We start from the raw sequence: 27,715 nt of genomic DNA, 5'->3' as shown, positions 1-27,715 counted from the left end.
TGGGTTACCTCATTCAATTTTTTTTGTTACTTTTTTTTATTTTTTAAAATTTCAAGCTATATCAATTAGTGCTCTGTAATGATGCTCAGTGAAGGGGAGGGGCGGAGTTTTAATGTATGGAATTTGATCTGTTTAACACAGTTGGTTTCTTGTTCTTGTTTTCCTTTGGCAAGTCCCTTCTTGTTTTATCCCATGTCTCCAAGTGAAAGCATTGCAATGAGCTAAATAAACTTTCATTGTTTTTCCTCGTTTGCATACATAGTATTGACTAGTTTGAGGCTTCAGAACAGTTTTATGATGTGTATAGCAAATATAAATAACTGAATTTGCCGGCAGTGGGGGTGCACGCCTTTAACCCCAGCACTCAGGAGGCAGAGGCAGGTACATCTCTGTGAGTTTGAGGATAGCCTGGTCTACAGAGTGAGTTCCAGGACAGGCTCCAAAGCTACAAGAGAAATCCTGTCTTGGAAAAAAAAAAAAAAAAGGAACTGCATGTGATCTATTGCAACACATATTTTCATTTTATACTCAGTTTCTCAAGGCAGTATTTCTATTTTCCTTTATCAAGCTTCAAGTGGAAACAAAGAAATCATTTCACATATCAGTCAGCATGGAGGAAAATGGCCTTACTGGTTTAAAAAAATGGGTGAGTTACTCTTAATTTCAATTATTTTTATTTTATTTTTTTTACTTATTTTGGTTTCAAATTTTTATTTTATGTGTATGAGTGTTTTGCCTGCATGTATATATATGCACACAGTGTGCTTGCCTCGTGCTAGTGGAGATCAGAAGGCAGCATCAGATGCCTGAAACTGAAGTTATGGATGACTGTGAACCAAACCCAGTCCTTCTCTTAGAGCAACAAGTGATGCTCACTGCTGAGCATCTTTCCAGCCCCTCCGGTGCCTGCCTATCATGGCTGAGGTCCTGGGTTTGATCCCCATCATCTCTGTAATCAGTACACACCATGCATGGTACTTCACCTCTGGTAGAACTTCTCCAGGAGCTCAGCAGGAGAGCTGCTGGAGTGTACTGATTTGAGAACAGGCTAGGCATATCCTTGGGAAAGAAAGTTATATATGATTCAGTATACGTTGATATGATATTTAATCTCTTCTTAATTTATCTAGAAAATATCCAGAAACTGGGTAATTATACATTGAAATTACAAGTGGTATTGAATGAAAGTAATGCAGATACCTATGCAGGAAGATCGCTACCTTCTAAAGCAATAAAATTTTCTGTTAAAGGTGAGTGAATGTATAATTTACTATATGTATAATTCCATCTCCTGGTGGTACCTTTTAAATCAGGGTGGGGGCAGGGCTTTGTATAATTCAGTAAAAGATACATAATGGAGTAAACATCTTGGTTTTTAAATGGCTATAAAAGTACCTAGTCATTTATGTTCTTTCTTAATTCTGAAGATGTCATTTAAAAATTTTAGTTAGTTTTTTACTTTATGTCGTTTACAACTAGTCTGATTCTTAACCCTTTGGATGATTTCAGCTGTTTGGGGAATTTTTTCCCCTCAGTTTCTAAAATTCCAAGTTTCATGATTATAAAATCATTTTCATCAGCTGCTGTGTACTCATAACCTTTTTAGTTTTGAAACAAATTTTATTTTCTAGGCATTTTTCTTAAAATACTTGACTTTTTAGCTTTTTAAATATCTGATATGAAAATACTCAGTCTCCAGACTGGTATTCTAATTAATTTTTTTCTCCTTTACATTCCTTATTTCTATTTATTTTACTTGATATTGCTTTAACATTTCTTTATATTGAATTTTCCCACCTTGCTGTATCATTCTGTGTTATTCCCTTTTTAAAGCATTATATTCCCACTTCATGGACTGAGTATCTTGTTCCCGGGTTTTTGTTTTTTTTTCTTGATAGTGTGCTTCCTTGTTCATAGTCTGTCTCACACCAGCTGTTTTGTGTGCTTGTTTATTTGCTGTGTTTATCTTCCATGTCATACTGCTCAAATTACAAAATAAAATATATAAAACATGTTAATTACATTGTGAGAGTTTTTAGGTTTTTGCATTTTGGCTGTTGAGATTCTCCAGGGTGGGACCTTCCAGTCTTCTGCTAGGGAAGGTTATAGCCTGGCACCCAGTGGGAAGAAAGTCAGGCTGCAAAGACCACTGAGAGGAGAGAGGTCTGCCCTGCTATGTACGTCATTCTCCAGCTGGTTTTGCAGTTTTCAGTGAACTGTGCATCCTTTCCTAGTGCTGGGTCTCTCCTTCCTTAGACCTACCTCTTTTGTTCTCTGGAGAATAGGCCTCTGTCTCGTGTTGGGGGCTCTCTGTGCGGAGGAATGGTGATTCCGAGACCCAGTTTCAACAGATCTTCCCATTGTGTTGTTTGTTGTTTTGTAGATTTAGGTCTCCTACAAATCTATAGCATCATTACTATGGTTTTTTTTTTTTTTCCCATTCAAAAATTTACACTTCCTCCCCTCCTCCCATTCTCCTCCAGCTCCCCCACTCATCCTCCTCCCTCCCCCTCCCTCCTTAAGAGAGGGCAGGGCACCCTTCCCTGTGGGAAGTCCAAGGTCCTCCCCCCTACATCCAGGCCTAGGAAGCTTTGCATCCAAATAGACTAGGGTCCCAAAAAACCAGTACATGCAGTAGAAACAAGTCCCAGTGCCTTTATCAATGGCTTCTCAGTCAGTCCTTATTGTCAGCCACATTCAGAGATTTTGGTTTGATCGCATGCTCATTCAGTCCCAGTCCAGCTGGCTTTGGTGAGCTCCCATTAGAACAGGCACACTGTCTCAGTGGGTTGACCAACCTCTCACGGTCCAGACTTCCTTGCTCATCTTCTCTTTCCTTCTGCTCTTCAATTGGACCTTGGGAGCTCAGTCCGTTGCTCTGATGAGGGTCTCTGTCTCTATCTCCATCCGTAGCCAGGTGAAGATTCTGTGGTGATATTCGAGATAAACAACAGTGTGATAGTGGGGCAAGGCCAGTTCAGGCTCCCTCTGCTCTGCTGCCCAAGGACCTAGCTGGGGACATCCCCGTGGACACCTGGGATTCCCTCAACAGCCAAGTCTCTTGTTAACCCTATAATGGCTCCCTTAATGTAGATATCTTCTTCCCTGCTCCTATATCTGCCCTTCCTCCATCTCCACCCTCCCATTCCCCCAAGCTCTCTCCAGTCTTTCCTTTCTCCCTCCCCTCCTTCCCCCCATCCTCCTTCCCCCACCCCCATGCTCCCAACTTTTGCCTGGCAATCTTGTTTCCGTCCATTTTCCAGGAGGATCTATATATGTTTTTCTTTGGATTCACCTTGTTATTTGGCTTTTCTAAGCTTGTGAACTATAGGCTTAATGTTCTTTGTTTATGGCTTGAGTCCACTAATGAGTGAGTACATACCATATTCATTTTTTTGGTCTGGGTTATCTCACTCAGGATAGTGTTTTCTATTTCCATCCATTTGCATACAAAATTCAAAATGTCATTATTTTTTACCGCTGAGTAGTACTCTAATGTGTATATATTCCACACTTTCTTTATCCATTCTTCCATTGAGGGGCATCTAGGTTGTTTCCAGGATCTGGCAATTACAAATAATGCTGATATGAACGTAGTTGAACAGATGCTTTTGTAGTATGATTGGGCATCTCTTGGGTATATTCCCAAGAGTGGTATTGCTGGATCCTGAGCTAGATTGATTCCCAATTTCCTGAGAAACCGCCACACTGATTTCCAAAGTGGTTGTACAAGTTTGCATTCCCACCAGCAATGGATGAGTGTTCTTACTCCACATCCTCTCCAGCAAAAGCTGTCATTGGTGTTTTTGATTTTAGCCATTCTGACAGGTGTAAGATGGTATCTCAAAGTTGTTTTGATTTGCATTTCCCTGATTGCTAAGGAAGTTGAACATGACCTTAAGTGTCTTTTGGCCATTTGAACTTTGTCTGCTGAGAATTCTCTTTTTAGTTCAGTACCCCATTTTTTAATTGGGTTAATTAGAATTTTCATGTCCAGTTTCTTGAGTTCTTTATATATTTTGGAGATCAGACCTTTGTCTGATGCAGGGTTGGTGAAGATCTCCCAGTCAGTAGGTTGCCTTTTTGTCTTAATGTCAGTGTCCTTTGCTTTACAGAAGCTTCTTGGTTTCAGGAGGTCCCATTTATTCACTGTTGCTCTTGTTGTCTGTTTTTCTTTGTTTTTTTGTTGTTGTGGTGGTGGTGGTCGTTGTAGTTTTTGGAGAAGTTGGAGCTGCATGTTTTTTTTAGTCAGAAGGACCACTAGAAGGTTTCATGTATTCATGTATCTGTGCACTGTATTTGTGTCTCGTGCCTATGGAGGCCACAATAAACCCGAATCCCTAGATCTGGTGTTACATATGTTTGTGAACTGCTTGGAATTGGATTTGGATCCTCCACCAGTGCTTTTAACCACTGAGCCATCTCTCCAGGCCCAAGGTTTTATTTCTTAAAAAATAATTCTTGTTCTAGAAATCTGCTTCATGGTGTAGATTTATTATATTTTAGTTTCCTGTTGAAACATTTATATTGTTCCAATTTTTGACTAAAAAAAGCTTTTTTGTTTGTTTAAACGTGCTAGTTTCTTCTGTACATTTGATACCAAGAATTCTCAAACACTGTGGCTAGAACACTCAGCTGTAGACTGAGGATTCATTTCCCACGAGCTTATTCCTTTTAGCTTCAACATTTACACAGTAAAATTAGTGGTTAAGCAATTTCTCTATTAAGGTGTGTGCTCCTTCTCATCCATGTATGTCATCTGAAAGCTTGTTCATTTACAGTGTTTATCAGTTTGAATTTGTGCTTCTCAACTTGAGCTTGTAAGTGAACTACCTCAAAGGACTTATTCAAGCACAGCCTGCTGAATGTCTCTCCAAAAATGTCTTGGTGTATGTTTACTTTTACTAGGGATTGGACCTAGGGCCTCATGTATGGTAGACAAGCCCTTGCCAGAGGGATAGCCCCAGTCATTTTTATTTTTAGACAGGATCTCAATAAGGCACCTAGGCCAGCCTTGAGCTTACTCTGTAGCTCAGGCAGCTTCCTTCCTGAATATCTCTGTCAGTAGGCATGACTGTTCACAGAGTTTCTGATTTGGCGTGTTTAAGGGTGGATTCTTACGTTTCATTTCCATAAATTCCAAGGAATAGTCAAGATTAGTAGATTAGAGATCACACTCCTAGGTAGACTGTAAGCTCAGAGAGAGCACATATATTGCTGAATTGGTTCCTAATACTGTGTGAATATGTACACACAAGAAATTGTATGTATACACAGTAAATAAATGAGACTATGAGAATAGGTAATTCTTTTCTTGCCTTTGAATTTCTTATTACTTGTGTTATAATTATTTTCATGTATGTACCTTGTTGTAAGCTCATCAAATCCATTTTGAGAAATTTGAAGTTTTCAATTAAGGGCATAAGCAAAACTGGGGAGTGGTGGCGCACACCATTAATCCCAGCACTTGGGAGGCAGAGGCAGCCAGATCTTTGTGAGTCGAGGCCAGCCTGGTCTACAAGAGCTAGTTCCAGGACAGGCTCCAAAACTACAGAGAAACCCTGTCTCATTAAACCAAATAAATAAATAAAAATAAATTAAGGGCATAAACATTCTTCATTCTAACAATTTGATAGCTTAAAACCTATTTTAGGTTTGGCATGATGGTGCACACCTATAATCTATCCCTTGGCAGTTAGATTGGAGGATCGCAACAAGTTTAAGGGCAGCCTGGTGTGCCCAGCCTACATAGTAAGACTGTTTCCATGATAGTAATAAGAATAAAAGGAAATAAAAGAAACACTTTGATATCTACCCCTTGAATTTTTGTTTACATATGTTGTGAGATAAAATTTTATACTTATTTGCGTGTGTTGGTTGTTGAAATAGTTAAATCTACACAGATTACTTTTTAAGTTTTGTTTTTAATTTTATATCAGTGTGTGGGTATGTGTACAAGTGCCCACAGAGGCCAGAAGAAGGCATCAGATATCCTGGAGCTGCAGCTACAGGCATTGTGAGTCACTTGACAGTAGTGCTGGGAACCAGATTTAGGTCTTCTGCAAGAGCAGCGCAGGTGTTTTAACTGCTGAGCCGTCTTCGCAGTTCTGCACAGATTTAAACGCCATCTTCTTTGGAGTTGTCATTTCCAGTAAATGTCTGAGTCTGTTTATGATGTCCCAATAAAATTTCTCAATACTTTCCCCTTTTGTTTTTGGTAAAGAGGGCAAGCCAGAGAAGTTTTCATTTGGTCTTCTGGATTCTCCTTTTCGTGTTGGAGTTCCATTCAATATTCCTTTGGAGTTACAGGATGAATTTGGTCACACAACCCAGCTATCATCTGATATTCAGCCAGTTCTTGAAGCAAGGTAATTGAAGGATTTATTTGTATTTGTGTTTTTGCTAAGTATTTACTCTTTTTGTGTAAATTATATAGGGTTAGCATTGGCATTAATGTTTTAAATGAATTTTATGACTCCTAGTGATTTATTTGGCTCCAAACCATCCTCTGCAATTACAATATCATGTGCAAATTATTTCACAGAAGTTTATTTTGAATTTACTGCTGTAGTCGTTGCGTTTTATTCCATTTTCTTTTTTCAAGTGTGGCATGCTGTCTGCTAGTTGCTATTGTTTCCTTAGGGACTGCAGCTGAGGCCTGAAGGATGGTTCAGTCAGTAGACTGCTTGCCTTGGAAGCCCAAGGACCTCAGTTCCATCCCCAAGACCCAGATAACTGAGCTTGTGTTTGAACATGGAAGACGTTGCTTTTTTTGTTTTGTTTTGATTTTGGATTATTGAAACAGTCTTGTTATATGGTCCTGGCTGACCTGGAACTCACTGTGTAGATCAGGCAGGTCTTGAACTTGGGACAATCCTCCTACATATCTGCCTCCTGAGTGTTAGGATTTCAGGTATACACTACCATGCCTAGTTGATTGTTTCTTTAATTTTATAATTGTTCTCTCATTTTTCTTCCACTTTCATCTCTGAGGTTTCTTTATTTTCTCTTCTGTATTGGATGTTCAGGAAAGAGAATTGTGCCCAAATCCTATTTCCCAGTCCAGAAAACAAAGATAAATGTAAAAGAAAAGTTCTATTATTGAATAAATGATAAGCCACCATGTGATCACAGGCAACCTGCTCAGGAAGTTTGCAAAACCGGAAGGAAATATTTTACTCTTTGGTTGTTGTTGTTGTTCTATTTTAATAGCTGAATAAATACAAACCATTCAATTGATGCCTTTCATATGATTTTGTTGGAGATGATGGACTAGAGGTAACCATCACTTTAATGGTTCTCTGAATGTTTAAAACAAAACATGAAGTGCTGGACTCCAGGAAGAGCTGGGTACAGTGGAAAGGTATTGAAGTACAGTAAAGAGCTGACAGAGCAAAAGAAATCCAAAAGTGATGGACAAAGAAATGAACACCCTGAACTTACGGAGTTAGGTGACAGTGGGAAGGGTAGAATCCCCTTATGGAACTGCGGACAAAGGTGAAATAGAATTCCTAGACACACACAGCCCAGCACTCTGTAGAATATACACCAGAAGGTCTGTGACCTGCACAACAATGAGGAGACACTTATAGCTTGGTAACCAAAGATGTGGTGGGAAATCTGAAGATTGATCTTAACATCAGACCTGGGGGAGCAAGTGGAAGCCTTTGCATTTATCTTCTACCAATGGCTTCCTGTCTGCTGGGTAAGCACTTGTCCACCTTGAGAATCAGTGTGGACCCAAGGAATCTGATTGTGACTTGGATGCAGACTTGGGAAGGTGGGTCTCTGTGGTGGGCGGTGCAGCCCTGTTTCCTCAACGATTAATTTTTCAGTCTTTTTCTTACAGGAGCTAATATTTTGGTTCCTAACTAGTCAAGGAACAAGAGGACCAGGGTAGGAATGGAGGTTTTCATTCAGTGTTATCGTTCTTAATTTTTTTTTTTAGCTTCTGCCTCTAATTCAATGATCTTTTGCTTTAATCTGTTCAAATATAAACTTTAACATACATGTTAATGTTGGAGAGAGGAATTCTGGGATTTAAATATCCACCATTCCCTCCTATCCCCCGTATGCCTTTTCTCTCTTCTTTTCTGCCCATTTCTCTGAATCTGCTGGCATTATCAGCTTCTGGGTAGTATCTGCGACACATTTTGATTTCCAACCTTTTTCACAGCTGCTTTAGGCTTTCAGCTTTGTTGCAACTATGAATTGATTTTTCATTGGCCTGGATTTTGTTGTCTTTGTCCCTTCTTACATTCCACGTTTTATTTGTATTTGCTTTAGTAGTAAAAGTTTTTCTTTTATATATTAGGGGATTTCAAGAGCCAGCAAAACCATATAATACATGGCATATGATTAAGAGCTATTTTGTATGCCACTTTGCATTGTTAATGTTGATTTTGTTAAATATGTAGCAAGATGCCATTGTTTTAGAGTAGGCTTCTGCAGTAGGCCCCAACAGACTAGAATAGAATCAAAAGGAGTCACTTCTGCTAAAACTCTAGTAACCAAGGTAAAACTAAGTTGTTAATCTGAACTCCTAACACCTCGGAATGAGCTAATAGATAGTTCAGATGGGAGGCCCACTTGGCACATTACTGAAGTGCTTTCTGTCTTAACTCCTGAACCTCTGGGTACTATGAAATAACTTGCTTTTTACTAATCAGTTACTGTCCTGGTGCCCTGCCATTACTTTTTAAAAAAGCTTTTATCTCACTTTTAATTCTGTGTGCGTTGGGCATGTGTACACGTGAGTGCAGATGCTCAAGGAGAGCAGAGGACACGTGTGCACGTGAGTGTGTGAGTGCAGATGCTCAAGGACAGCAGAGGACACGTGTGCACGTGAGTGTGAGTGCAGATGCTCAAGGACAGCAGAGGACACGTGTGCACGTGAGTGTGTGAGTGCAGATGCTCAAGGACAGCAGAGGACACGTGTGCACGTGAGTGTGTGAGTGCAGATGCTCAAGGACAGCAGAGCTTCAGATTCCCGTTGAGCTGGGTCTGGGGCTGTGAGCTGGCCCCTTGCGGATGCTGCATCTGACATCTGGCCATCTGTAAGAGCAGTACATGTGCTTAATTATTGAGTCATTCTCTGGACCAAAGGACTTAAAGTGATCAGTCTGGACCATCAGGGTAGCTCAGTGGGTAAGATTATTGCCACCCATCCTGAAGGTGTGCATTAATCACTGGAATCCACATGGTAGAAGGAGCTAGCCTCTGACCTACACACACACACACACACACACACACACACACACACACACACACCCCATGGTTTGCATATATACCATGGACTGCAGGCATACACACATTATATACACACAAACAATAAATTTTAAATTGCTGATATGCTTTTTTCCCTTCTTTATCTTTTTCTCTGTGTAGAACAAGCCTTGTTATTTTGTTTATTGGAACACTTTGTTAGAATGAATTGAAATGAAATAGTGTTACTCGATTATAAAATCAAACACTCTTAAGGTCTTTGTTGTTAAATCTTACTGTCTGTTCGGAAAATACCTATAAGCCCTTGAATTCTGTGCTTGAGAAAAATGAGCTTTTTCTTTCCTTGATGTACCTTTTCTCTTTCTTTCTCTGGGCGTCGTAGCTAACCTAGGCATTACTTGCACGCTGCGATGGAAAAGGTATTCAGCATCTCTAGTAACAAGTGTACAGCAGCATGAAAGCCACTTTGTTAGTGAGACTTCTCTGACGCCGTTCTGCTTACTAGGTAGCAGATACTGCCTAAAATTTTACTGTGGGAAAGACGTGCATAGAAAAGAGTGAGGATTCCATGGTACACCCTGTGAGGTGTACTGGAGGGTTTCTCTGCTAAGGGATATAGTGTGGTCTACCTTTGTATTCTTTTCTCTTTTGATTTTTGTTTTGTTTTTTGAGACAGGGTTTCTCTGTGTAGCTTTGGAGCCTGTCCTGGCACTCACTCTGTTGATGAGGCTAGTCTTAAATTCTTAAAGATCTGCCTGCCTCTGCCTCCTGAGTGCTGGGATTAAAGGTGTGTGCCACCACCGCCCGGCTCTACCTTTGTATTCTTTCTTATTGTATCCACAGTGAGAGTCCGGGTTGATCCACAGTCAAGGCTTGTATTTGATCTTCTTACCAACTCTAACTTTTATGGACAAGCCTAATGAAAGGAAGCTAAGGTAGATTCCAGGGGTAGTTGCAAGTAGGGTTTCTCATGCAGGGTATACTTGTTGTTTGTATCTGCCTTTTTGTGGGGTTTTTGGTTGTTGTTGCTTTAAAATACTTTTATGGTATTTATAAATGCATAGTGAAAAAGGCTAATTATATAAGACTACTTCTGTGGAGATTCTGTTACAGTGAAGTAAAGAATAATCAGCAGTTATCCCTGTGTTTGTACAGTGACAGACTTTTGTTGGCCATGTAACTTGCCTTATGTCAACATGTGTGGTTTTTAATCTTAGCAGTCTGTCACATTATTTTCAGTTTTTATCCCATTAGTGTCACTTCTATTATAGAATATTTGTAGCTAATTAGAGTAGCACACATCTGTAATCTTAGTAATAGGGATGCTGAGATGGGAGGATTATGAATTTGAGGCAAACTTGGCTATATATGGAATTCTTGACTCAAGGGGGGAAAAGACGCTTTTAGGAATTTTCTTCTCTTTTTTTAAATTTTTTTCATTTTATTCATTTATTTTATGTGCGTTGGTGTTTTGCCTGCACACATGTCTGTATGAAGGCACTGGATCCTGGAACTGGAGTTACAGACAGAGCTGCCATGTGGGTACTGGGAACTGAACCCCGGGCCTTTGGAAGAGCTGCCAAGTGCTTTTAAACGCTGAGCCATCTCTCCAACCCCAAATTTTCTTCTCTTTACTTCCTATTTAAATTAAATTAGAAATTTTATTAGAAAGATGAATTAAACATGCCTGTAGCACATTTGCAGCCTCGTTTGTAGAGAACTCAGAGGAATTTATAAATAATCTTTTTTTTTCCCCAGTGGTCTGTCTTTACATTATGAAGAAATAACCAGAGGCCCAAATTGTGTAATTCAAGGTGTCGTAGCTAAAGGTCTGGTTAACTCTTGTCAAGGCAAGGTAAGCATTATACATAAATGTTACAATACTTATTATTTGTTTCCTATTATGGTAAATTGGAAATTGATTGTTGACTGACCTGGGTTTATTTTCCTTTGTTTTGTATTTTGTAAACAAGATCACAGTAATTCCGAGTTGTTAGAAATTCGTCAATGCTATGTTACCTCAGAGCGGTGTGACGATGTCACGTGTACGGCTGTAGTCATTTCAGCATCCTCGAGTTAAATGTTTTCTAGCTGTCTTCTTCATTCAGAACCATTTATTCAGCATTTCTGGTAGTATTCCAGTGTTTCTCCCTTCTATTCTTTGATTTTTCTTAGAACAGAAACTACAGTTTTAAATCAGTGAGACTGTAGCTGACTATTTTTACATGTTTTGATAATTAACAGGGAAGCATTTAGCAGGGATGTCTATGGTTAAGAAAGATACAGGTATGTCCTCTCAATGTTATGTTTAAATTAGAGCTTCCTGGGGCCTGAGTCTGTGATAGAGCGCTTGAAAGGCACTGGGTTTAAAAGCACCAGCCCAAAGAAGAGAGGAACATCTGCTTTCTTCAGACAGTTCAGCTAGAGTAGCTCCGATCTGAAATGTTTTGAATATTAACATGATGACACAGGTAACAAGTCTAAACCTGACCTTGTTTGAGAAATGTCAGTCAAAATGGGCACGCCAGAATTGCTGTAGAGAAGTTGATTGAAGATGATATATTTAAGGCAGAAAATAGATGAATTTCATGTTTAGACTTGCTTCATTACTCGGATACCTTTGTTTATAGAGATGCTCCAAAATTCGAAATGCTTCTAATTCAAATATTTTTATGTTGTGCGGAGGTGTTTAGTCTGTATGTAAGTCTGTACCATGTGTGTGCCTGGTGCCTGAGGAGGTCATAAGAAGGATCAGGGCCCCTGGAAACTGGAGTTAAAAGTTGTGAGCTGCCATGTGGGTGCTGGGATTCAGAGCGAGGTTCTCGAGTAGAGCAGCCAGTGCTCTTAACCATCTCTCTAGTGTGTAATAGGAAACATTTCAGGTGTTACTTAACTTGTACACTCTTGTTTCATACTATCAAATTATCAGGTTTAAATATGCATCTTTCTTGTTTGAGATTTGGGTCAAATTTTAAATGTTAGATGAACTTTAAAATGCTTTCTAGATTCTCAGTTTACCTTAAAATAAGTAAATTTATAGAAGGGTTTAAAGGTAACAAGAGCTTACAGATTCATTCTCTCTCTCTCTCTCTCTCTCTCTCTCTCTCTCTCTCTCTCTCTCTCTTTTGAGGCAGGATTTCTCTGTGTATTAGCCCTAGCTGTCTTGGATCTCGCTCTGTAGACCAGACTGCCTCTGCCTCTCCAGTGTTGGGATAATAGGCCTGTGTCACCACCGCCTGGCTCATAAGCTCACAGAGTTTCCATGTTAACATCAGAGCCACATATGTTTATGTTATGTTAAGAAACATTAGGGCAGTACTAGTGAGAAAACTAGACTTTATTTAGATGTCTCCAGTTACTGTTACCTTTCTGTTCAAAATCCAGGCAAGAACATTCCATTCCATTCAGAGGTTTTTAGATGTAGTTTTTTTTTTTTTAACTTTGTTACATTGAAATGTTATTACAGCCTTTTCCTCCTTTCAGTCCCTCCCATGTCCCCACTCCCTGCTCGCTCTCAAATTCTTGGAATTTTTTTAATCTATTTTTCTGTGTGCTTTCTGGTCACCGCGTGATCTCTTGTTCTGTGCTTTTTGATTGGTCTTGGTTTTCTGTAATGACCTGTCTATGATGCAAAGAGATTTTTTTGATGCAACAAGATGTGGGCTACATTTAGCTGTAGGTGTAAGGATACGTGTTTAGAGTGTTGTTAGGAATTATGCTCGCTAAGTAACTTTACTTAGTAAACTTTACTAAGTAACTCTACTTAGTGGTTGTAGATTCTCCAAGATCTATGACCTTACTAACCTAGAATAGTTGGGTAGGTTTCTGATACCAGACATGGTTTCCCTTTTGTTGAGTAAGCCTTAAGTCTAAATAGAAAGCTGTTGTTTATCAACAAATCATGCATGCCACTGTTGAACCTTTAAGGACATTGCACCGGGATGATCACAATGCAGATGATAGGCATCATAGTTTCGTAGGAGTATTAAAACTTGCATGGTACCCTCTGATACCATGAAATCTAGTCCTCAAGGGAGGAAGCTTTCAAATCAGAGCCAGCTCAGTGTTGGAAGTGCATGGTGTCTTGGGCAGTAAGGATTTAAAGAGAACAACAATGGACATGGCTGAGTAAGTATTCATGGAGTATGATGTTGAGTTCTATACCTGACTCATATGGAGTATTTATTTTTAGCTTCTTGAGGATTCTTCACACTGGTTTCCAGGGTAGATGGACCATCTTGATTGAAAGTTCCCTTTTTTCCACATCCCTTTTAGCATTTATTGTCTGAGGTTGTTCCATTACTCTTTGCCATTCTGATAGAGATAAGATGAAATCTCAAAGTTGTTTTGATATTCATCTCCCTAATTGGTAGGGATGGTGAACATTTTCTACTACTTATCCAATTTTATTTCTTCTTTTGGGGAGCTCTGTTTAGATCCATGCCCATATGCTAAATGTCTTTTACTTAGATCCCTTTAGTTACTATTACCTTTCTGTTCAGAGTTCAATCCGTTTTTTTCCTACTCCTTGTTTCACTTAAAAAGTATTTTTTTTGTTTTTCATGTGATCTTTATGACTGCTTTGCCTGTGTGTGCGTATGTGCACGTCATGAGTGCCTGGTGTCTGGAGATCCCCTGGAACTTGTAGTGGAATTGGATGCTGATACCTGAACTTGGGTCCCTTGCAAGAGCAGCAAGTGCTGTTCACCACTGAGCTGTCTTTCTACCCCTGCTTTACATCTTTATAAAACCCTTCTGATTCTGATAATTACCTGAGGTACACCGTTTGAGGAAAGTTTTTTTTTCCTCCTGGGATTTTTAAATATTTGTAATAATTTTGGAGACTAAATTATGAGTAAATTTATACAATGATAAGGCAATTAGAAAGCAAACAATCAGAATTGAAATGGTAAGCTACTTAAAATTTAGGTTTAATTTTTGCTGTTTTTTTTTTCAACAGAATTTTAATCTGAAGGTTATTATTCCGGGCTTAAAAGAAGATTCACAGATTTTGAAAATTAGATTGCTACCTGGTAATATTATTTTAACTCTTTTAATATTCTTAGGTTGCTGTGGTGGTGAATGGCCAGAATATAGGAGGTTGGGCAGTAAAAGAGTACAACTTAATTATGTATATGGGGGTAGCATACGCACATGGATGCTGTGCCTGCAGCAGTCAGGGGTGACAGATCCCCCAGAAATGGATTGCAATTTTGATACTATCCTGGGCTGCAATAATGAGATTTTGTCAAAAATACAAACAAAGAAGAAATGACATTATGATAAAAGTATAGTGATGCTTTTATGCAGTTTGATGTTTGAGATTATTAGTCCCTCCAAGTCTCTGTATCTTAAAAAAAAAATTGAGACAGTCTAGACCAGGCGACCTCAGAGACTCTATATATAACCAACTAAGGATGGATGACCTAGAGTTTACAATCCTCCTGCCTCAACCTCCAAAGTTAGACATGTAACACATGCTTGGTTTATGTGGTGTAGAGAGTGAACTCAGGCCTATGTTCAAGGCAAATACCCTAGTCAGTGGAGCTACACCCCAAGCTCCAGTATAAGTCTCAAAAATACATTTAGAGTTACTAAACATAACTCAGTCTTGGGGAAATTTTTTAAGTACAGTGTATTAGGAAACATCTAGAGATAAGCTTATTAGACTTAGGTTTAAACTCCTATATCAATCTTACTGGTATAACATTCATGTTTTAAGAATTATAGATCCTTGTTAATTTGATAAGAATTCATCTTGGGACAATGAAATTGTATTCAACTTACATAGGCTGGAATTTGCTGTTTAATTCAAGGGATAGTCTGTTTTAAGGATCCAAAAAGAGTATTTTGTAATCAGGCCATTTGGGTTTCAGTATAGGTAGACTTGGTCTGGCTGCGTTTTCACGCGATCATTGGAATGTTACCTGCTCTCGTAGGGTTGTAGCTGTAGAATGGGATCAAATGCAGTCCTCACTCTGCTTGGTTGTGCACTCGTTGAAGAGAGAACACAATACTGGTTACATATGAGCTTTCTTTAACACTGTCCTGTGCAGAGTGAGACCTGCCAGTATTTGTGATGCCTAGGGTTATGTTTATTGAGTGTTTTATACTTGATCCTAAACAAAAGGCCAAGGAACAGTTGGCATGCAAGTTTTAGTTATGATCCTTAGAAACCTTGGCTATAACAGCTTGCCCATGGATGTTCATTTGTCCTGGATGACAGCAGAAGGAAACAATGACTTATTTGCATTTACAATTTGAAGTTCTTGCAGGTTTTACAGAGTCATAAATTGATAAAGAAGTGAAAGCTAGTACAACCAAGGGGAAAAAAGTTCATTTAGAGTAATAAATATGTATGCTTTTAGAAGTAAGCTAAACCAAATGAACTGACTTGTAGAAATCTCATTACTTAGGTATGTTTTTTGGTACTTTTTAATTTGATAGAAATAACAAATTAGAAAATAGCACAGTATTGCGGTAGGAGAGAAAGAAACCTTTTCACAAACCAGGATTTAAGCTTGACTTTGCCACTTTCTGACCTTGGGTCCAGCACATCTCTTTATATTGAATATTTTTTATGTGTTTCTTTGATTAAATATTTTCTGTTCCATTTGTATAAAATGGAAGTGATAGAACCTTGTGTTCTGTATAATGCACATAGCAGTGCTGACTTAAAACATGACATCGTAGTTGACAGTTATGAATACTCACTGTTAACCAATATTATAAACTAAAATAATTGTGTCTAGTAACTGTTTTGTATACTTTTATTAACAGTATTTAGCATAAATTGAATTTTCAAGTATTAAGGATTGTACATATAGTTTGTTGTTGAAGTATAGATCCATCTTGTTAACCTTATAAGAAATGTATGATATAGCTTGTTCATGATATCAAAGACAGTGAGCAATATACTTACCTGCTTATGTAATTGCTTAATCACCAGGTGTTTGTTTATAACATAGCCCAATGCTAGTCTGCAGCTCTCAGATGCTGAGATTACAGGATTGTACCATCATGCTGGACCCGGACTCAGCATGTTATTTCCTGTGCTGGAGCCAGCAGTCATTCACTGTATAAAGCTAAAGATGATAAATAAACAGTATTTTTTAGTAAACTTATTTTGCTTCTTGAATACTTTCCCTCCTAATATTTTCAAGGTTTCTCAGGACTGTTTAGGACGTTTCTAGCATGAGCTAATCAGTGTCTATAGCTTGCATGTCTAACCTAGACATCTCCTTTATTTATTTATTTTTTGCAAGATAGTATTTTTCTGTGTAGTCCTAGCTATTCTAGAACTTTGTAGATCAGTCTGGTCTGAACTCAGAGATCTGCCTCCTGGGTGCTAGGATTAAGGATGTGCACCACCTCTCCCCCAGACATCAGACATTCAATTATGCTATTGAGACAGCTCCATCATACACACTAAGTATGTTTGGAAGATAGAATTTATCAAATTCTGTATTTTTTCTTTGTTTGTCGGTCATAAATATTAATACAAAAGATATCTTAGTCTATTTAATCTACTGAATATGAACTTTATTATGTAATTTCCTGATAGGTCCCCCTCATCGACTAAAAGTGAAACCTGACTCGGAAATTCTAGTTATAGAGAATGGAACAGTGTTCCCATTTCAGGTGGAAGTTGTGGATGAGTCAGACAACGTAACAGCACAACCGAAGCTGATTGTCCACTGCAAGGTGAGCTTATTGTGATGCACAGTTATGAGTACTTAGAGCTTGTGCTAGTGCAAGGCAATGAAGGTCTTAAATAGTAAACTTTTATGTTGTTTTTGTTTTTTAATTGTGTACATTGCAACATTTAGTTGAAACCAAAGGAAGTAAGTCAGACTCTGTCTTTTGTCCTTTTTATTTGTTTTGGTTTGATTGTTTATTTTGGATTTCTTTTTTCAAGACTGAGTTTCTCTGTGTAGACCAGGCTGGCTTCGAACTCAAGAGATCTGCCTGCTTCTGCTTCCCGAGTACAGGTGTTAAATGTGTGGCTGCCATTCAGTCAAGTCCTAATAAGTATTCCATAGAAGATTTCTTAGAACATTTCCTTGGGTTGGGGGCATTGTTGTTGTTTTGTTTTGTTTACTTCGAGACAGGGTTTCTCTCTGAAGCCTGTCCTGGAACTTGTTCTGTAGGCCAGGCTGGTCTCGAACTCACAGAGATCCGCCTGCCTCTGCCTCCCGAGTGCTGGGATTAAAGGCGTGCGCCACCATTGTCCAGAGAGACAGGATTTCATAAAATTGTTCAAGCTGGCCTTGAACTCACCCTGTAGATCAAGAAGGCTTGAATTCATGATTGTTTCTACTGCCTTAACCTCTTGAGTATTTGGATAAAAGGCTTTCACTACCAGGCCCATCGAAGCAGTTTCATAAATTTTCTCCCTTCTCTTTCCTCTACCCCCTCGTATACATGTCTCTGTCTATGTCAATTTTCGTGTGTCTGAATGCATATGGCAGAGTAGCTGGGCAGCTAGATTCAGGAAATTCCTCTGTCTCTGTCTCCGACCCTGCTTTAGGAGCACTGGGATTGGAGAGGTGCACTGTAGTGACTAGTTTGATGTGCTCTCTGGGGATTCAAACTCATGTTGTCCTTTATCAACTACCGAGCCACCTCCCCACATTCCTCCCTGGACTTTAGAGAAACTGTTTCACTTATTAAAGAGAATGATAAAGCTCTCTGAGAGTTTTTGATTAACACAGAAACAAAGGTGGGATAAGATCTACAACAAAGGAAACTCAAGACAGTAAAAAAGAGAGCCAGTGAGATGGCTATAACTTCTGTAATCCCAGCTCCAGGACATCCCATAGCCTCTTCTTTCCTTAGACACACACACTCAGATATACACGTGATCTTTTTTTAAGTTAAAAAACAGAATAGTGTTTGAGGAATTTAGTTTTCCTCAATGGTAAATTTTATGTAACATAGAAAATTACTTTTTATTAAAAAATTCTAGTGTCTTGAGTTTTACTTAGAATTTTCCAATGTCCAGCCCAAAAGCTATGGTAAATTATTCATGAATTTGAACAGTTAGTGAGTAGTTATGGATTGGTTCATTAATGACTTTTCTGTCCTCCCTCTAGTTTCTAGGTGCTCCAAGTCTGCCAGTCTACACTGTGGATTGTAGTAGCTCTGGGACCAGCATCCTAACAGGGTCAGCAATTCACGTTAAGAACATTAAGAAAGACCAGACACTGACTGCTAGGATTGAGATACCTGTAAGCTACCATTCTCCTTGGTATTATGCCGAGTCTTTAACAGCTGTGGAGTAGTTATGCAAAATTGTTTGATGCTAAATGTGTAATACTTTTGTTCTCTTAAGAAAAACAATGTGAAGTGTAATAGTATTTAGCATTATCTATTTTGTATTAATAATTTTCTTGATCCAGTCTCTTACAATGTTTATAACTACTAGTGAGTATATTTTCCTTTTATAAAGGTATATTTTAAACTGGATGTGTGTGGGGGTATCTATATGGGGGTAAGTATATGTAAGAGCAGATACGCTCGGAGACCCAGAGTCCTTGGATTCCTTAAAACTAGAGTTCTAGGCAGTTGTGACCCACCTGGTTTAGGCAATGAAGCTGAACTCAGCTGGATCACAAAAGTAGTATGTGCTCTAAACCACTGAGTCATCTCTCTAACCCAGCAAATAGTTTCTTAAAACTTACCTAACATTAAAGCACACCATTGTGTTTTATTCTTGTTTGTTTCTTTGAAAGTTTTGTAAAGATTCCTACTTGAACTACCACTGAAAGACATGAAGACCTTTATCTTGTATGCATGAGTGTAACTTTTGTAAGCGTACATGGCTAGTAGAGGGTACTAGAAACAGTCTGTACAATTGCCAGATGAGGTAACAAACATTAAGACGTGAATAGATTTCTTAGCAGTTGATGTGGGAGAGGAATCAATCAGCTGGTTAACTCATACTTACCTACTAATTTATCCAATACTGATATAGTGACCCTTATATATCTAATATTAATGCCTTGATACTTTATTTTAATTTTTGAGACAGGGTCTCTCTGTGTGGCTTTGATTATCCCGGAACGCACTCTAGAGCTCAGGGTGGCCTCGATCTCACAGAGATCTGCCTGTCTCTGCCTCCCGAATGCTGGGAATAGAGATAGACACTACCACCACCTGGCACTGCTTAATATTTTATAATGTAGAGTTTTTAAATAAACTAATAAATTTTAAATAACCTTAATGGTTATCTATAGGAATACTTGTAGATAGACAAGAAAGAAAGCAAAATAAGTAACATTTAAAGTTATTTTAGAATTAATAACTTTGTGCTGTTGAAGGTATTATAGTTTAAGAAGTGGTGGTGTAATGATTTAATGCGCTTCTTTATGATGGATCTTGTACTACTGATGTGCTAGTAATCAGTATAAATTTCTCAGTATGTTGATAAGCTCAGGTTTTGAGGCATCTAAAGCCCTTCTGGCTATGAAGAAGTTGTTTGATTTATCCCAGTGTGCTATTAACTGAAAAAAACAAGCCCATAAATTTCAATACAGCTTAATACTTGCAGTATCTTCGGTGGCAGCAATTTGTCTTCAGTTTAATGGAAAGTTCTTGGTTTCTTCTTTCCTGAATCTGTGACTTAACTTAAATCTTGTGACTTTATAATAATTTTAAATGAATTTAAAAAACAAGAAAGAAGGCATTCTTGTTAGTAGTTTTCAGCATGTAGCCTATGCAATTTATGCCTGACGGTATAAAATTCATATTATTAAAAATATAATACTTTTTTTTGTTTGTTTGTTTTAAAGGCAAGGTCTCCTGTATATTCCAGGCTGACCTTGAACTTACTGTGTAGCTGAGAATGGCTTGAACTCCTGACCTCCTGCCCACACCTCCCAAGTTCTGAGATTGCAGGTGGGTGCCACCACATCTGGCTTATAATGCCTATGTAATGATAAAACCTGATTACAGAGTTACAAGTGTAACTGTGATGAGATGCCCTTTTCTATTACAGAAGCTAAATTGTTAAATCTAATGGCCATGGATTTGCCATTAGAGAAAAGAGAAAACGAATACATAGGTCACTCAGAGTATATTCATCTTTTCTCTTCTAGAGTTGTAAAAATGTGTCACCTGTGGAAAAGACTATCAAGTTACTTCCCAGTAGCCACGTTGCTCGACTACAGATATTTAGTGTGGAAGGACAAAAGGCGATCCAGGTCAAGCATCAGGATGAGGTTAATTGGGTCGCAGGGGATGTAATGCAGAATCTGATTTTTCAAATGTATGATGAAGGAGAAAGAGAAATCAATATTACACCATCCTTGGCAGAAAAAATCAAAGTAAGTATTTTAAACAAGTTGTTTATTTGTAAAAAGTCTTATGTTTAGAAATTTGAAATATTGTGGATTTGACAAGAAATTATCAAAGAAAAAGACTGTTATTAGGATGGTATTAAAAGAATTGTAGTATTTGACTGTGAGTTTTAAATCATAATTAGACTCTGACACATTTTTGCCAGTGGGAAATAAGCTTGTGTGTTCCTGTAAAATAAAAATAGAAATTCTGCGAACTCATGGAAAGCATAAGAGAGGACAGCAGCTGAGCTGGTCAGTTTTCTTCTCAGTAAGCTCTCTGGGCTTTCTTGCTGAGCTTCCTCCTCAGTTGGTTTTACATACATAGCCATTGAGAGTGACATTGGAGTATTGGCATCCATTCTTGCTCTCAGATGGTCATTGTCTACTTCTGATGCCTAGTTACTGTGTACCTTGACTTCAAGACTTTTTCCTCAGAAAACTTTTTGAACCACAGCTGCAGGGTATGGACTGGCAGTGTTTCAAGTTTTCTCTGCTGCTTGACAACTCATTTTCATCTGGAATAAGAAAATCACTCAAGGCAGGTGTGATAGCCTTTAATCCCAGTACTTAGGAGCAAAGGTAGGAAGATCTCTATTGAGTTTAAGGCCAATCTGATCTACATAGTACATTTAGGACAGCCAGGGCTATGTAGAGAGATCTGATACATAGGTACTTAGGTAGGTGGATGGGTGGAAGGAAGGAAGGAAGGAAGGAAGGAAGGAAGGAAGGAAGGAAGGAAGGAAGGAAGGGATTACTCAGATTTAAATCTTGCCTAACATTTCCATAGTACAATACATAAAAACCAGCAGGTCATGAATAATGTACAGAATAAAATACACTGAGAATGCACATTAAGGTAATGTATACCTGGGCAGTGCTGGTGCACACCTTTAATCCTAGCACTCAGGAGACAGAGGAAGGTGGATGTCTGTGAGTTCGAGGCCAGCCTAGCCTACACAGCTAGTTCCAGGACAATCTGGGCTAAACAAAGGAACACTGTCTTGAAAAACAAACTAACAAAAAAAGATGATGTATAACATAACCATCATTATTTAAAAATGTACTTCAATATCAGACAACAAATTTCAATAGTAAGTTGTTTTTGCACTAACTTGATACTTTAAATTATGGACTAGATAGGTTTTGGGTGTATGATGAGGCAAGCAGGCCTGCTTTTTGTCCCGCCCAGCTCCCGCAGTTTAGCCCCAGAAATAATAACACAGAAACTGTATTCATTTAAACACTGCCTGGCCCATTAGTTCAAGCTTCTTATTGGCTAATTCTCACATCTTGATTAACCCATTTCTAATAATCTGTGTAGCACCACAAGGTAGTGGCTTACCAGGAAGATTCTAACCTGTGTCCATCTTGGGCCGGAGCTTTATGGCGTCTGCCTGACTCTGCTTTCTTTCTCCCAGCATCCTGTTCTGTCTACTCCACCTATCTAAGCTGCTGTCCTATCAAAAAGCACATAGAAGACCCTTCTACATCATTTGGGTTTTGTTTTGTTTGGTTTGGTTTGGTTTGGTTTATTTTTTGGCATGGACTTGATTGAAATGTGGATGATGTACATGTGAAAAACTTGTACTTAGAGAAATGGTTTTCAGGTTGACAAGATGGCTCAGCAAGTAAAGGACCTAGGGCTTGAGCCCATTTTCCTGAGTTCTGTCCCTAGGACCCACATGATGGAAAGAGAGAACTGATTCCTACATCTAGATCTCTGATTTTCTTTCTTTCTTTCTTTCTTTCTTTCTTTCTTTCTTTCTTTCTTTCTTTCTTTCTTTCTTTCTTTCTTTCTCCTTCCTTCCTTCCTTCCTTCCTTCCTTCCTTCCTTCCTTCCTTCCTTCCTTCCTTCCTTCCTTCCTTCCTTCTTTCTTTCTTTCTTTCTTTCTTTCTTTCTTTCTTTCTTTCAAGACAGGTTTCTCTGTAGCTTTGAAGCCTGTCCTGGAACTAGCTCTTGTAGACCAAGCTGGCCTCAAACTCACAGAGATCCATCTGCCTCTGCCTCCTGAGTACTGGGATTATAGGTGCGCCACCACCGCCTGTCTAGATCTCTGATTTTCATGTCCCATAGCATGCTCATACATATATCCCCTTGCAAGCATACATGTGCACATCCATACAAAAATAATTAATTTTAAAAACTTAAAAAATATTTTCATGGTTTAACAAATTTCCAGGCTTTGGTTTTCTACTTAGTTGGGTGCTTTGTGACCTTAAACCCAGCACTTGAGAATTGACTAACTTATCCACATAGATGGTGGCACACTTTTACTCTTGTTGTGTATAAAAATAAATATCAAATCACAAGAGGAAAATAGTTTTTAAGAAAAGCATCTAGGGGCTGGAAAGACGGCTTAGCGGTTAAGAGCACTGGCTGCTCTACCGTAGGTCCTAAGTTCAATTCCCAGACAACACGTTGTGGCTCACAACCATCCATAACGAGATCTGGTGCCCTCTTGCTCTCTTCTGGCCTGTAGGCATACGTGCAGGCAGAACACTGGATGCATAATAAATAAATAGATCATTAAGGTTTTAACTTTAACATAGTAAAATATATAACAAAGCTGAACCTCAGCTGTGGGGCAGCCACAGGAGAGCACGCAGGGGTGGGAAGTAGAGGGGAGCCGAGCCACAGGTTGAGGACAGGTGGCAGGGAGGCAGGGAGCAGTGGGAGCTGTAATCCGGCCGCAGTGGATGGAGAATGTGGCATAATTAAAGGAAGGCCCACAGGAGCACATAACAAAGGATTACAAATGTTTATTGGGGATCACTCGAAATAAGAGAGCCACTGTGTTCCTCTGCTGTGTGGGCACTGGAGTGAACTGACCTCCGACCACCAACCAGGTGAAAGGAAAAAAGGCCTGAGCGTGCCTTGGTCTGTGCTTATAATACCTCACACCACACCCTAATGGTCTGGTACCTAAAGGCTATTGGCTGAATGAATTCCGCAACATCAACCCTTTTTTCTTATCAAAACGTTTTTCACAGTGTTAAGAAAAATGTACAGGTGTCTTTTTTCTTTTCTTTCTCAGAGCTACAGTCTTTGAGGTAGTTGTATATCTTCAGAGACTTAACAATGGTTGCAGGAAGTCAGGCCTCCCATTTTGTAACATGAGAGTGGGTAGGACACAGCCTTTGTCGTATATACTTCTTTCTTATCCCCTGCCATTCAAACAACATCAAGTAGAAAACAGTATCAATGATTTTTGAACTCCCAATCAAAGGCTAAAAACAGCAAGTTGAGCTAAAACTGTCTTTTTTTTATGATATCTCTGTTCATTCTTTTTGTTTATTGTGATAGAGTCTGACTATGTAGTCCAAAATAGGCCAGAATTTTTTATCCTCCTGCCACTCTTTTTTAAAAGTAGTTTATTTTTATTTCATGTGTTTTTTTGGTTTCTCGAGACAGGGTTTCTCTGTAGCTTTGGAGCCTGTCCTGCAACTAGCACTTGCAGACCAGGCTGGTCTCAAACTCAGAGAGATCCGCCTGCCTCTGCCTCCCCAGTGCTGGGATTAAAGGCGTGCACCACCCCACAGCCTATTTTGCCTGCTTGTATGACTGTGAAAGTATCAGATCCCCCGAAACTGGGATCACAGACCATTACGAGCTTCCATGTGTCTTCTGGAAGAGTAGCCAGTGCTCTTAACTGCTGAGCCATTTCTCCATCCCTGAACTAACAAATCTTCAATAGAAATCAAAAGTTTAAAAGTAAGATATAGCCAGGCAGAGGTAGGCAGATCTCTGTGAGTTCGAGGCCAACCTGGTCTACAAGAGCTAGTTCCAAGACAGGCTCCAAAGCCACAGAGAAACCCTGTCTTGAAAAACCAAAAAAAAAAAAAAAAAAAAAGTTGGATATAGTGTGGTAATTTAAAAGAATAGAATAAACGTCACATTAACACATGTAATTCTGGCCAGGCGGTGGTGGCGCATGCCTTTAATCCCAGCACTCGGAAGGCAGAGGCAGGCGGATCTCTGAGTTTGAGACCAGCCTGGTCTACAGAGCGAGTTCCAGGACAGGCTCCAAAGCTACAGAGAAACCTTGTTTCAAAAAAACAAAAACAAACAAACAGACAAAACACATGTAATTCAAAGGATGAAAAATTTAAGATAGAAATCTATAGAAAGGTTTAGCCCCAAAGGAAGGTAGAAAGGAAAAACAGCAGGGAGACTCCCTTTCCTCTCCTCACAGAGTACCGTCCACAGGGACCACATTCAGAGCCCTGCCCAGACCCCTCCGTGATGGCAGAAATACACATCGTGTTGCTTTCTTTTAGGGCGCTCACACTCAGTTAGGTTAGTTTTTTAGATATGTGTCTCGTGTAGGCCGAGCTGGCCTGTAACTGCTAACAATCGTGCCTGTATCTCCCAACCCCTAGGACTGCTTGCATAGACTACACTATGGGTCTTTTTGGTTTTTTGGTTTTGTTTTTTCAAAGAACAATATCTTGATATTTAACTCATTCAGTCTTCCAACCTGGAATCATCTGCTCAGACTCCTGGAAGTGCCATCAGGTCTAACCCATCTCCACTTTACACTATAATAGCCACATTAACAGCCTGCAACAAAGCTTTAAAAATATTTGTCTTAGTGGCTTTTAATTTTTACTCTGAAGATTGGAAATACTTTCAGCAAACACAACAATGCTTTGTCATATGATATACTATTGTTTCTGATTATAAAGAGACTGCCTAGCTGGACACGGAGTGTGTGCTTTTAATCCCAGGATTTGGAGACAGAAGGAGATAGATCTCTGATTGTGAGGTGTTGTAGAAGTCCACTTGTGTGTTCCTGGCTGCCCAGACTCCTGAAATAACCACATAGAAACCATATTATTTACAATACTGTTTGGCCAATAGCTTAAGCATATTTCTGGCTAACTCTTATATCCTAAACTAACCCCAATTCCATTAATCTGTGTATTGCCACATGGCTGTGGCTTACCGGTAAAGTTTGGCATGCCTGACTCTGGCAGTGGCTGCATGGCTTCTCTCTGACTCCGTTTTCTTTCTCCCAGCATTTAGTTTAGTCCCTACCCACCCCACCCCAAGCTCTGTTCTGCCCTACTCTGCTAAAGGCTCAAAGCAGTTTCTTTATTAACCAGTGGTATTATTCACAGCATACAGAGGGGAATCCCACATCAGTGAGGGCAAACCTGATCTGTGTAGAGTATTCGGTATAGTTAAGGCTGCATAGAATCTGTGTCAAGAAAATACAAAAGAAAAAGGAAAAAAGTCTTTTTTTGGTGTGTGCTTTGGGGTTGGGGAGTTTATAAATTTAACTTTAAGCTTCTTTAGTAATTGCAATATGGTGGTGCATTCCTATAATCCTAGCAGTTTGGAGGTTGAGGATCATGAGTTCATGTCCGTCCTAAATGACATAAATTTGGGGGCAGCCTGTTCTCCCTGGAACCCTGCTTCAGTCTTTAGAAAACAGTGGTTGTGAGAAGACTTTGTGCGAAGCCTCTCAGCTGTGTCTTACGTGTGTTCTCTCCTAGGTTAACTGGACTCCTGAGGTTAACAGAGAACATTTGCTACAAGGTTTGCTTCCTGGTGTGCAAGTACCAACATCTGTGAAAGATGTGCGCTACTGCCAGGTTTCTTTCCAAGATGACCATGTGTCTCTGGAAAGTGCATTTACAATCAGGTTTGTGAACTTGTGCTTTGAGATGCTTGTGGTATTTTGAATTATTTGAACTACCGCAACAAGATAGTCTTTTGCAGCACATACATGTGAAAAAAAAGTTGCTTTTAAGATGAAAAATAAATATACCTTCTAGTTCTATAACATATGGTCGATTGTCTTTACAGTGAAGCTTCACTGTACACAGTGGTTGATTGTTGGACTTTGTTGGAGAGAGTCCTGCCATGCAGCCCAGGCTGGCTTCAAACTCACTGTTGTTCTTTGGTCATCACAGAGGCTGTGTGTTAATCTGCTGCTGTTCCAGGCAGTAATTGCTGCTTCGCAGTTCCTGGCCTGCTTCTCTGGCAGCCGTGGCCTGGCAGGAATTCTGTTCCCGCAGGCACCAGCTCATTGCAGCCAAGTATAGCTTTTAATTAAATCTACCATTCTGTGTATCAGTATGAGTAGGGAGTCAGAGGCTGGGGTGAAGAGCTGCTGTCTCAGAGGCTGAGTAGCTGAACTAGCTGGCCCCTCTTTGCTGCCCTCTCTAAAGATCCTGTCCTTCCTCCACCAAAACAAAAAAATCAAGGCCTACCTACTAATTCCTGTGTGTGTCTCTGTGGTCTTCCAGATACCCTCTGACTCTCCACCATCATTACTTACTGTCAACTAGTTGTTAACTCAGCCTGCTGACCCAACTTGGATTTTATGTAATTAACACAAATGCAAACTTGGGATTCACAGTGCTATCAAATATCCCGCAACAGCCACAGTCCTCCTGCCTCAGCTTTCCAAGGGCTGGGATTACAAGTGGTGTCACTGTATATTGAGTGATAGTGATTAATCTTTATCATGATTATGACCTTGTACTTCATTGGTCCATTAATAACTGTAAAAATCCACCGAAGGAAGGTCCTTCAGTTGAAAGCAGCAGTGGCCTGAAACATACAAAAGTGTGAGTTTCAGTGATGAATTTTGGAACGGTTCAGTCAAAGTTAACATACAAAAGTGTGAGTTTCAGTGATGAATTTGGAACGGTTCAATCAAAGTTAACATAGACAACTCATAGAAAAGAGCAGAGCTTAGTGTAAAGGAGCAAAGGTCTGGCTTCCCGTACCCGCGCCTTGACCACCCTTCCCAGTCACTCCTAGCATTGAAGTTCTTCTACCTCTGTCTGTGCTCTCTCTGCACCAAGAGCAGTTGTTCTGCTCTGACCAAAACTCATCGGTAGGATTTATTCTTACCTCCCTGTTGATGTAGTTCTTTATTAGAATTTATTTTAAATTAATATAAAGACTACAATGTAACTATTTTGCAGTCAATAGCTATCTGAGAATGAGAAGTTTGGAGGAGCTGCTGTGTCTGAACTAGGGCATTAGTACATGTGTGTAGGGAGCTGCTGTGTCTGAATTAGGACATTACATGTGTGTAGGGAGCTGCTGTGTCTGAATTAGGACATTACATGTGTGTAGCTGCTGTGTCTGAATTAGGACATTGCATGTGTGTAGCTGCTGTGTCTGAATT

At 39.4% G+C, this 27,715-nt stretch overlaps 1 protein-coding gene across 1 annotated transcript in view; it reads left to right on the top strand.

Moving 5' to 3' along the window:
• The window catches only part of Smchd1 (structural maintenance of chromosomes flexible hinge domain containing 1), a 137,201-nt gene that overhangs the window by 55,780 nt on the left and 53,706 nt on the right, over positions 1–27,715 (top strand). The window contains exons 18-26 of the mRNA XM_075956462.1: positions 569–646; positions 1,131–1,250; positions 6,224–6,368; positions 10,984–11,080; positions 14,186–14,258; positions 16,790–16,929; positions 18,321–18,455; positions 20,325–20,552; positions 26,067–26,215. Of these exons, the coding sequence (XP_075812577.1) occupies positions 569–646; positions 1,131–1,250; positions 6,224–6,368; positions 10,984–11,080; positions 14,186–14,258; positions 16,790–16,929; positions 18,321–18,455; positions 20,325–20,552; positions 26,067–26,215 (1,165 nt within the window). The remainder of the gene's footprint in view (positions 1–568; positions 647–1,130; positions 1,251–6,223; positions 6,369–10,983; positions 11,081–14,185; positions 14,259–16,789; positions 16,930–18,320; positions 18,456–20,324; positions 20,553–26,066; positions 26,216–27,715) is intronic.

Source organism: Microtus pennsylvanicus, chromosome 22 (assembly GCF_037038515.1).
Source record: "Microtus pennsylvanicus isolate mMicPen1 chromosome 22, mMicPen1.hap1, whole genome shotgun sequence".
Classification (NCBI taxonomy): Eukaryota; Metazoa; Chordata; class Mammalia; order Rodentia; family Cricetidae; genus Microtus; species Microtus pennsylvanicus.
The sequence above is the reverse complement of the archived record's forward strand: the minus strand, read 5'-3'. Positions and strand labels throughout refer to the sequence as shown.